The sequence below is a fragment of the Micrasema longulum genome, unplaced genomic scaffold, assembly GCF_059751315.1.
Source record: "Micrasema longulum isolate JH-2025_06_02 unplaced genomic scaffold, ASM5975131v1 h1tg002161l, whole genome shotgun sequence".
NCBI lineage: Eukaryota > Metazoa > Arthropoda > Insecta > Trichoptera > Brachycentridae > Micrasema > Micrasema longulum.
The window spans coordinates 11,902-24,390 of record NW_028279326.1 but is presented as its reverse complement, the minus strand read 5'-3'; the positions used below and the strand labels follow the sequence as shown (position 1 = coordinate 24,390).

Genomic DNA, 12,489 nt, shown 5'->3' with positions numbered 1-12,489 from the left:
GTGGTGCAAAAAAAAAAATGTAAAAAATAATAATACAGCGCCCTTGAGGTTATTATATTACGAAAATGGCGCTATATAAGTTATCCATAATAATAATAATAATAATGGAATATTTTAATGTTTTTTTATTGCTGGTCCTTCGCGCTCAAAAAATCGACAAAATAGGGAGCGATGGGCACGGCGAGGAGCATGACGAGCGGCATGACGAGTAATGTTGCCACACTACGACTCTGCCTGCTTTCCTCGTTAATACCTATGCCACTCGTCGAGTGTGTGGCAGAAATGCTGGAAGTCACATTTAGTAAAGTGTTTAGAAGAGCGGTTTGAAGTTGTAAAACTGTTTTAAATGTATCTCTCCAAGAAAAAAAACTTTTTTTGGATTTATAGGCTTTTGATAAGAATATTTAAGAAAAAAAAATAATTTAAGTATGGCCTATCTAATAATTATGTGACTTCAATGATTTTTGTTCTAACCACCCGGCCTGCCCCCTAATTCCCCCTCGGACTCTAGTATAAAAAGTAATGTAGAATATTTATTTATTTATTAACATACACGGCACACAGTGCCTTTTACCTTAAAAATATATATATTAAAAATAATATAAACAATTTAAAAATGCGATGTGAAAAACTTAAAAATGAAATATAAAAGTATTAACGATGTTTGATTATGTTCAAATGCTTGCAGACTGGCTGGATTTCCTCCCTAGGGAGTTGTTCATATTTAAATTTATTTCAACAGAGAGGGAAAACATTTTTGAGGAGGGAATATGGAAGTCTAGGCATTTACAGGGCTTATGACCTGTCATTGGCTGGTTTAAGTGGCCACTTACACACTGTGTAACATTCACCATAGGTTTCAGCTCTTTTACTTCACAGTCAACAGATGGAAGAGTTGATGAAATGTGGATGTTCAGACATGGGCAGAATGGTGAATGTTACACAGTGTGTAAAGTGGCCAGTTAAACCAGCCAATGACAGGTCATAAGCCCTGTAAATGCTTAGACTTCCACATTCCCTTCTCAAAAATGTTTTCCCTCTCCGTTGAAATAAATTTAAAAGTATTATTTTACATAAATACTATATACATATAACTCAGCAGTTTTGTATAAAAAATATATTAAGATTTAAAAAAAAATAATTAAACAATGTTTGCAAATAAAATTTTAAAAGGAAAATAATATATGTATATTTTTCTTTAAAAGGCACAAAATATAAATATATTAAATACAATCAAATTATTTTGTCTCAAAAAATTTTTAAAAAAAATAGTAATTAATAATGACTATTAAAGTAATTTAAAAAATAAGTATACACGTAAATATGGTACACAATAGTACCCATACAAAAGTAAACATAGAAAGCACTATAATCTAAAAAATGTAAATTACTGTTGATCATCTTTGAAATGATCAAATAGAGTTAATTTATATAAGCTCTACTTTAAGTGAAAAATATCAGCAACGTTTGAATAGTTATTGCCGAGAATGAAGGAAAAGCAATGTTTTAATTAAACTTTCTTTAGGCAAAAACATTCAATTACGTGCCATCAATTAAAATTTTAATTATTTATGAAAATAACAGGTCAATATAAATTTAATTACATGATATTAATAGCAATAAAACAGTAATTAACATATTACAACAGAGATGAAGAACATTTAAGAGAAGGTAATATAGAAGTCCAGGCATCTGCAGGGTTTATGACCTGTCAATGGCTGGTTTAAGAATATAGATGTTCAAATATAGGCAGAATGGTGAATGTTACACAGTGTGTAAAGTGGCCACTTAAACCAGCCATTGACAGGTCATAAGCCCTGTAGATGCCTGGACTTCTATATTACCTTCTCTTAAATGTTCTTCATCTCTGTTGTAATATGTCAATATAAACAGCTCCCCAGGGAGTTGAATCCAGTCCTTGTCTACAAAAATTTGGACAAACTCAAAATATTGTTAATAAAACAGTAATTGAAAGTAAACATTATGTGAAAAAAAAGCAAAGTTAAATAATGAAACTAAAGGCAAACGAAATGACAAAATGGTAAAGTACGGTTGATCATGACAATAAGAGTCTTAATAAATTTCAATCTTTATATCAATCAGAGATCATTGCAGGAGACTGCTACGAGATATTACATAGATTTATATACCTACTATTATGCGTGTTGCCCAGATGTTTATTGAAATACATGTTTGGAGGATTTGATTGTTGAGGATTGGAGCTCCTACCCCAGTTAGAAATTGACAGAAGACACGAGGTTGCTGTTCAATGCGTATATACTGCATGGCGAATAAGATACAGCACTTGGCTGAGTAGCGCGAGCGTAACGGCAATGATGGGTTGAAGAGACTGCACTTGAACTACAGGCTGGAACTGAGTGACTGATGCTGACTCACTGAACTGGGCGATGACTGCGCCCTGTGGTCTCTTTATAGGCCACGTTCCTTTTTTTAAATTTATTTTTTTATTTTTTTTGTTCTTTACAATAAACACAAGTAATAAAACAGAGTATTAAAAAAAGCATAATTACATAGCAATAACATATTAATAGTAAAAATAGTAAACAAAAAATCCCACAAAGGCATGGCCTGTTTCGTGGGTATACAAGAAAATGTTAATGAATTTTTGATCCTATAATAAATAATGGACAGTTATAATATTTTTGTGTAACATAAGAAAGAAAAAATAAAATATTCTGTAAAAGATAATATGGAATTTTTTTTAGAGTAATTAAAAAAGGAAACAAAAAATATTTAAAAAAACACAAAAATTTTCCTTATTTAATAATATTTAAGGGCAACAAAATAAATCATAGAAAAAAAGAGTTCTTATTTTTAGTTTGAATCCAGGATAGTGCATGTTTTTTAAAAGAAGGAAAATTTTGAAAGTTTGTAATCAATTAAATATTATCAGTAAAAAAAAGAATTGTTTGTTTGTTCTTCATATCTCCATAGTAGGGACGATGTTAATGTACTGCAGGACATTGGTCTCATGTTTCGCAGAATGTAATGAATTGAATTCAATAGAAAACTCTTACTTGCTTCATCGGTCGTCGCACTATAATTTCAGGTGAAATTATTTAACACGTGTGTCTGTGTCATCGATCATGGACTATGAACCCCACAATGTTTAAATAGTAATTTTTAATTTTGTTATTGTTTAATAATATGTGCATGCTTTTACTTTCCATTATGTTGTATTCCAGCTGAACACAGGGCTCTTGGCCTTATAGAGTTAGGAATACGTTATTATTATTTTTTGTAAAATACATGTATTCTATGAAAATAAATTAACGATTAACGACTGAAATCTAGACTTGTCTAAAAACATTTGTTGACATAGCTACCAATATATATGTCAGTGTACAAAATATTATATTGTGCAGCCTAAAAATAATATTAAAATGACCATAGACAGCAACAAATAGAATATCAAACATTATGTCGCGATAGCAGCGCCACTGACAAGACTGAAAATAACATATTAAAATGATGATTTATACCGATTAAAATCACTGTTATTTTAGTAAATTAGTTGTAAACTAAATACGGCATTATTTTGCACAAAATTTCTTTTTTTATAAATTATTTTCAAATGATTTATAGAAATATGTGAGTTAGCTGTCAAATTCGCCATATTGTGGCTGAACCATGAATTAAAATTCAACATTATAAAATGGCCCCCGCAAGTGACAGCGGAGTCTGAGATTGGATATTTTTAGTGTTATTATTATAAGGTAGGTTTTTACCGGTGTATTTTGCGATCTAATTGTAATCTGCAGTGCTTTTTTTTAGTATAGGACATGTGTGCGTTATTATTTATGTATTTTTTCCCTATTTAAATGGACTTCAATATCGGCTCGTCAAAGTGACAGATACAAAGTGTATGAATTTTATGTTGTTGAATTTTCTCCGCGTTTGAGCCGATAATTATTAGAAAATTGTACCCTGAAGTGGCCAAAAACTGCGTACATTAGAATGATTATCGAATAATTGCGCCTTTGAACATTTTTGAAGTAATTTTTTTTAGAAATATAATACAAACGATACTTTAATCCGCAAATTTGAAATAAACAGTGGCCGCTTTCACCGCTTTCGCCATATGTAAATTAGTTGAAATAGCCCTAGATCAAAATTGAGACAAACGATGATGTATAATTAAATAGACACGTTACAAATGGTTTAGAAATGGGAGATTCTCAGGGGTGCGCCATAATATGGTGACCGATATTTTCGGAATCCTCGTCTTTGAGAGAATGGATTTTTTTTTACTTTCTTTTATTCAGGAAACATACAGTACAATTAAATAGTTTTATAGTATACAAAATTAGACTTAACTCTAATGGACAGTGAAGTTTACATATTATATTAAATGCCAAGGTTATCATCAATTAACTTTTTTTTTCCAGGTACGGTAATATTATGAGGGGAAAAACGTAACTGAAAAGACATAGTTTAAAAATGAAAATCAAAGTAAAAAAGTTATGTCAAAAGTATCTAGTTAGTATTTACATAAATTGAAATAATATTAAAATGAAAAAATACTATAATAAAAAAAAAAAAGTTGATATTAAAATAAATAAGGATAAAAAACATGCTTAAAAGGAAATAAATATACACACATGTTTTAAGGATTTCAATTATATATTGTCAAAGGAGCCCAATGTCTCCGAGTATGAATGTAACAAGTATTTAGTGCTGCCCTTTGCCGTCAAAGGGTAGTAGTGTTGCCTTTATAAATCTTGGTGTTGAAATTGTCAAACGTAGTACTATCAATCCTTTCACTTTGACTTGATTGAATTAATGTATTTAATAGCCTTTAAATAAGCGGTGCTATTGGGTGTTAACATTCGTTGTGTCCATTTTCTCCCAAATGAAAAGAACATCGGTGGACAAAATACAACAAATTAGTCATCTTCATCGTACACTGCGCACATATCGCGAGCAACTTTGATAGCTTTGTTCCCTCGCTTGAACGCGAACAGAAGGTGCCGAAAATGCGTACGTTCCATTTTCAAGGCTTGTAATTAAATAAAATAATATACGTAACGTGAATGCAACCACAATGTCTTGTAGAACAGAAAAATTTCTTTCGCATGACGCATAACCTTTACCATTTAGTTTTACTTTTGTTGCTATTTTTTTAATTTTGAAAAAAACTGACACAATTTATGCTAACATATAATACGTTTTTGTATAAAGGACGTCGGAGTTAAGATTTTTGTTGAATAATTGAAGTGTTATTAAATTTGTAAATAAATACAGTAGAAAATAAACCATTGTACCTTGTACCTGAATTTTTTAGATTAGATAGAACGCCATATCGCTCTATCTTTGCATACAGACAAAAAAACATTCCTTTTTTGTATTAGCGAAACCGGTAGGAAGACTCAGTTTTTAAAACGGTTCTTTCGGGTATGTGGAGGGAGTACTTTCACTGTAAGTAAACCTTCTAACATGACACCCCATCACGACCATACCAACTATTAGAACCTCTAGATGCTTCGGCGGGTAAAAATCCAGTATAATACTGTAAAAATTTCAAAGATTTTGGTATATTTAGATACTCAAAACATCTTTAAATAGTTCGGTTCATAGTGAGATTTTTTACAGGTGTATTTCTCATAAGTGATGGATTTCGCCGAAGTAGATATACCTGCCATGACCGACAGCGGAGGAATGATCCACCACTTCTCCGACGAAGAGGCGTCGTATTCCGATCCCTACCGGAGCGAGGAGAAATGTGATCCCGACATAAAGTCCGAACCGGAAGGAAGTGCTGAAGCTGATAACGCCGAAGAAGGTTGTCACGAAACTATGTATCCCGAAGTTGGCATTACTTACTCTCCTGAAGTTAAAGTTGAACCTGAGGAAGACGTAGAAGATGAATCTGGTAATTTTTGATATTTTTATTAATTAATTCCTTTTCCGCACCTAATGGTGCATAGGATACTGCATTGGTACACCAATCGCAGCGTATCTTGATCATTTTTCGTACCTGAAGGAAAGATGATCAGTCTTGCGCTCCTAGTGTTAAAACACAGTTTTAACTAAATATTTCACATCAACCATGTCGAAAATCAAACCTGAGACCTCATGCATGGCAGTTAAATGCGCTGACCACTACACCACGAGGCTGACATTTTTATTACTAACAGAATAAAATTTTGGCGGTCTTAAGCCATGAATATTATATAATTACATTGATACGTTACAAGCGCATAATATATGGCATTTAATTCGTGGATATTTGCCTTCCTCACCTTAATTATCTAACACACTCAGTGGCGGTATTTCCATAGAAGCCCATAAGCCGGGCTTGCCTATTAAATTTATTTAAAAATTACCAAATCTGAACCAAACGCTTAAAAATAATTCATTTCGTTGTTTAAATTTCGCGCCGCATGAGAATTAGAGATCTGTTCGACGTTGGTACTGTTCGCATCCCGAGATCCGAACCGCATGAAATCTGTGTGCGCGAACGACAATGTCTTTTTATCTTGCTCACGCACGTGGGCTTCTTATGGGGCTTATTTCACGGTGCAACTCGCATGTGATGCAAACAGTAAACTCAACAAATGTTTGTCTGTATATGTTGAGTTTTATATGGGAATCTGAAGCCAGCTTCTTTAGAGTAAAGTTGGCAGAGAGCGCCTCTCGTATTTCGTATCTAACAAACTTTACGATTGTTTATTATGCTCTTTTTTACGGAATTTGATAATTTTAAACGGTTTTTTTAATCTTAATTGTATAAAGAGTATAAAGACCCGTACTGGTTAAAATTTACGATAATTTACTTAATTTTGTGCAAACGTCATATATAAAATGAATTCGGAGATGGCCGACGTTTCTTTATTATTTGCCCATCTACTTTCCTTTTCCTATATCTTATATCAATTATAATTTATATTTTTGTATCTATGGGTTCCGATGACTATTATTCAACTCTACGCACGCTATATTATATTGATGTTACTTATTGGTAATGGTTGATAACTGAGGAATTCCTTTATATAAAATAATATTGTGTTTTCTTTATTTCGTTCATTTAAACGACCTCAGAAAGATTATCCTATGCATATTAAAAAATATATTGTTATTCGTCATAATGTGCCTTTTGGATGCATTGTAGACTGTACAACTGTAGTGAAGAAAGCTCATATCATGTTTTCATACAAATTAATTCATCATCATTCCTTTTCCGCACCTAATGGTGCATAGAGTACTGCAATCGCAGTGTATCTTGATCATTTTTGCTACATAAAGGTAAGATGATCAGTCTTACGCTTCAAGTACCAGTCCAGGGACTATGACACATTCAAGTGTAAAAACACCTTTTTAAATAAATATTTCATATCAACCATGTCGGGAATCGAACCCGAGACCTTTTACATGGTAGGTAAATCCGCTGGCCACTATACTATGAGGCTGTCAGAGAATTACACCACATGTGAATTTAAAAAATATATATATGGGCTTTACTCGTAAACCCTAGGCACGCTACTGAACACACTTATATTGTGGTACAGCCGTGAGGTTGGCAAAGCCGAACACCGCTTTGGCCCGCAACGCGTATCCGATGCAACGTCAACAAGTTATTTATTGAGTAGATACACACGAGTTGCATCCTTACAATTTTGTACAGAAGGAATTTACACTAGCGAACACTTGGCGAGGAGCTGGTGGACGGGCGACACGAAATGCCAAGATGAAATGTGAATGTTCTTCCGATGCACGACGTTTAATAACTTGTCCGAGCTGACGTTGCATCCAAAGCGGTGCTCGGCTCTGCCAACCTCACGGCTGTTGGTGATGCCCTCCACAATGTCTTCACTGGACGTGACGCTACGGAGAACGATGCTCCCGCGTGTGGTGATAAAATGCTCTAACTACACCGTAACTGTCAAAACTAGTACAGATATACAAGGTTAATTTCTAAATCCTATCCAATATCAAATCGATATGTTATTTATTTATTTTTATATTTTTTTACGCCCATAATATTTTTAAATACATACTGTACATAAATTTTGTGACTTCAAAAAAAACCTTTTTGAAACACTGTAAAATAAAACATTTGTCAGTGTGTAATAAGTTTATGTTCCTTTAATTATGTTTATTTTATTATAATACGAGTATCAAAATTTTGAATTGGTCAACTATATTATGAAAATCCCTCTCCTCCACTCTATTTCCTCATCCCTTAACCTTCTTAAGAGCAACAATATTTTGAGTTTGTCCAAATTTTTGTAGACAAGGATTGGATTCAACTCCCCAGGGAGCTGTTTATATTAACATATTACAACAGAGATGAAGAACATTTAAGAGAAGGTAATTTAGAAAAAGGAAAAAATAACATTTTCAGGCGTTGCCTAGTATGTAGGTGAAATAATTCAATTAGATGAATCTCACCTGCATAAATAAAAGTTTCAGCTCTTTAACTTCACAAATATCAACAGATGAAAGAATTGAAGGAATATAGATGTTTAAATATAGGCAGAATGGTGAATGTTACACAGTGTGTAAAGTGGCCACTTAAACCAGCCATTGACAGGTCATAAGCCCTGTAGATGCCTAGACTTCTAAATTACCTTCTCTTAAATCTTCTTAAGAGCTTTTTTTTCCTCATGTCTTTTATAATATATGATTTTTCTCTTTACTGTGTAACATGTTCTCTCATTATATTTGTTCAAAACTTTAACTGGATGTATGTACTTTTTTAAAAAGATTTTGTATTCTTAAATAACAACTGTTGTTTTTCCTTAATAAATAAAAATAAAATACATATAAATTATATAAAATATTGTTTGTGTCCGTTTTATCCTTTTTTTTCCAAAAAGAGAACCAGGGGACAAAAAATTATTCAATAGTGTATTCTCCTTCATTATTTTATAACAAATTAGTTGATAATTCATAGCATCTTCACTGTACCCTGCGCAAATATCGCGAGCAGCTTTGTTCCCTCGCTTGAACGCGAACAGAAAAAGGTGTCGAAAATGTTCACTTTCTTTTACTTGACATTCCATTTTGAATGCTTGTAATCAAATAAATCTGTAAACGTAAAAGCAAACATATCTTGTAGAGCAAAATATTTCATTTCGAGTGACGTTATATCATTTTCCATTTTGTTTTATTTTTGGTGGTCGATTTTCAATTTGGAAAAAAACTGACGCAACTGCCTACTAACACCTATGTATTCTGCACGCATATGGATACACATATGAATTCTGTTTCTACTCTTCAGATGCAAAAAATAAATTGAAATGTATGTTAGCGTTCATGTTATGTCTTTTGAATAAAAGACCCGAGATATTTATTTATTTAAATTTAATTTTAAAATACGAACGTTTTACTTTTTTCAGACAAAGACGAAGAAATGAGAAAGCAAATGTCGGATCCCTTGTATACAGACAATTCAATGAACTCTCCGTCTCAGTCTGGCCCTCCATTCGTACCGCTACAGAAAAAGTACACCAGGCGTAGGAAAAACACAAATGAGAAACCCTTTGCCTGCACCGAGTGCGCTTATACATCCAAAGATAAAAGCAACCTCAAATCTCATTACTTGATCCACACCGGCGTGAAACCTTACGCCTGTACAGAATGTCAATACACCTGCAGAAGGACCAGCCATTTGAAGAGGCACATGTTTACGCATACAGGAATGAAACCTTTCGCGTGTCCCGAGTGTAATCATGCGTGTTCGCAGTTTTCTGAACTGAAAGTTCATTTGCTGACGCATACCGGCGAAAAGCCATTCGCATGTTCAGAGTGCCCTTACGCGTGCAGACTCAAAGCCGATTTACTGCGACACAAGCTCACGCATACGGGAGAGAAACCATTCCAATGCTCAGAATGTGCATACAACTGTAGGCTAAAAACCCACTTAAAGAGACATTACATGTTGAAACATATAAATAAATCGTCCGCAGTTCCTTCGATGCCATCGAATATAACCACCTCTGATGTTTATGGCTATGACGAGGTAGACTAATTAATATTTAGATTAAAAACACTTGGAAGCCGGCCGTTTTTGCATTAGCAAAACAAAAAAAACGCGCTTTGGATTGTATACTGGTTTGAAAAGACATTACGTTGTTAACAAAAACTTAAGTTATTCAATGTGGGAGTTCGGTGTATTTAAAATATTAACAGACTATCAAACTAAACAAAATAAATTGAATAGTATTTTTCACTATAATTACTCCGCCTGTGACGTCACGGGTTGTCGCCGATGAGTTGCGTTGATATTTAAAAGTAGAACCCCGTTGCTGTCAAAATACACTAAACGTTGAAAAAATGGCTACCCGGAAACTGGAGATCTATCACAACGATTGATTGGTCGCCAGAACTTGTGACGTTTGAAAGTAGTTCGAAATTTCACCGCACAATTAAATGCTCTAATTTTTACCGCGTGTTGGAAAACATTTTTGTATCCAATTTCCCCAGGCACTGGACTTCCTCATTGTATTCTAATGTCACTCTTAGCAATGTATCCGTTCTCTAATAAATTATTAAATACTAGTATTTAGTCTTGTGTAGATTTTAGTTTAGAATTATGCGTACGTACAATAAGATGCAAGTTACTTTTCTTATTTTATGTCGGTCCACGCAAAATATTTTCATTATTTTTAACCGTGTGTACAAATAATATTAAAACATTTCTCGACCGAAACACATATGGCTCCCTATTTCGAACATTGTTTATTTACATTGTGTTGTAATAATTTTGATTTATATACAAATTTAGTGTTATTTTTTTAATAATGATAATTAAGCACTATTAGCCGTCTTATATGTCCTTGGTTTTTGTGACAACTTTACAAATATTTCATGAGATCTAAGAAAGGTTTATTCATAAAAATATATTCAAAGTATTCGCTGTTCATTTATTTATGTTTGTGATTATTATCCATACACCGGTGTCGACTGTTTTTTGACCTGTGGTCGTGCCTATCATACTTACTTTTGAAGAACTCTCGACATGACGGTTTTGTCAAATGACAGTGCTACGAAAACTCTTTTTTTTTTGTTTTTTTCTCAGTGGCATATCAACAGTTTATCCTTTAAACTGAGTATGAACACTTCGACAATATTAAAAGTTTTAAAATCGCCGGAAGAACATCCAATGATAAATGCGTAATTAAAATACGAATTCACGAATGTATCTGCAGCACTGCGCATTAAAAATGACATGAAACCCACAGACAAAAACGGTGTAATATATCATTTTTCTATGACTTTGATAGTATTGCCAATCTGAATGTTGTTTGGAATTAACCACTTTTTTGGATATTTGTCGTGCACTAATTTAAATCGGCGGCCTCCGTGGTGTAGTGGTTAAGACATTTGGCTCACACATGAAAGGTTCTGGGTTCGATTCCTGGTGAGAACACAAAAATTAAATGTGATTTTTCTTAAGGCTGGGTGTACCGTGCTGTAATTCACCACTGTAATTGGGCCTCACGGCCTGTTGTGGTGCGGAAAAAATCGGTCTTGCAGAAAAGTCCTGGGATTAAATATAACAGTTTAAAAAAAAAGGAATTCTCTGCATATTTTTATGTATATGGCAATGTGTTGATCATCACTGTATGACTTTCGGAATCTGAAATACCATTCTTGACATAACAAGATTCTAGCAAGTTTTGTCAAAACTTGTCTCTTCAAATTTGACATAACTATATTCCAGCAACTTTTGACAAAAACTTGTCGCGTCAAATTTTCCTTTTCAACCTTCCATCAATCTTAAATCAAGTTTGTACAAAGTTTCACTGCTGTCTGGGATGTAACTTTATTAATGTTTTTCGGTATATTTCTAAAACACAAACATGTCTTAGATACTTTTTTCTTACGATTAGAAAACATTCGATAAACTGTCAGAAAAGGTGGCATAATTGCCAAGATAATTCTTGTGTTCGGTTTACCAAGATTTTTTTTTTAATAACGGTTTTTTTTCATTTTTAAGATGAGTTACAATGTTTTGCTTGTCCAGCGCGGTAAATGTTGCATCCTCTATCGTGACCCCGGTCAATACATATTAGATTGGCGTTGCCTTGGTGGTGACTTCAGATACATCTTTGCAAACTCAGCCAAACTAGATTGACCTTAAAATTGTTTCATTTTTGGGTTAATTCTGAAAGTTTATATTTTTTACCGCTAGATGACCAAATAGAGAAATTTTACGTATTTCAAGTATGTGCGTCTCCACCTTAATGAAATTAATTGGTGAATAGTGATTCCTGGTCATTTTCAAATATATAATATTGTCGCATAATAAATCATGACTATAGAATTTCATGACATTATTTAAAAAGTTATATATCTCTTTGCCTGTCTTATGAGGAGAAATGTTAGGGAATCACCTTTCATATAAAAAAATATATAAATAGTTTTTTTTAGTTAATTATCTATTTTCTATTTAAATTTAGTTGAATAATTGTTTATAGCAATTTGTTCAGTACTACAGCAGTTAGCAGTTTTTATATTTAA

The 12,489-nt window shown here is 33.1% G+C and overlaps 1 protein-coding gene across 1 annotated transcript; it reads left to right on the top strand.

Annotated features, from left to right (window-relative positions):
* Nucleotides 1-3,416: 3,416 nt before the first annotated feature.
* LOC148272909 (uncharacterized) lies at nt 3,417-10,877 on the top strand. Its single transcript, XM_088239408.1, has 3 exons — nt 3,417-3,737; nt 5,614-5,893; nt 9,363-10,877. The coding sequence occupies exons 2-3, from the start codon at nt 5,632-5,634 to the stop codon at nt 9,992-9,994; spliced, it is 894 nt and encodes a 297-aa protein (XP_088095534.1). The 5' UTR covers nt 3,417-3,737; nt 5,614-5,631; the 3' UTR covers nt 9,995-10,877.
* Nucleotides 10,878-12,489: the final 1,612 nt, after the last annotated feature.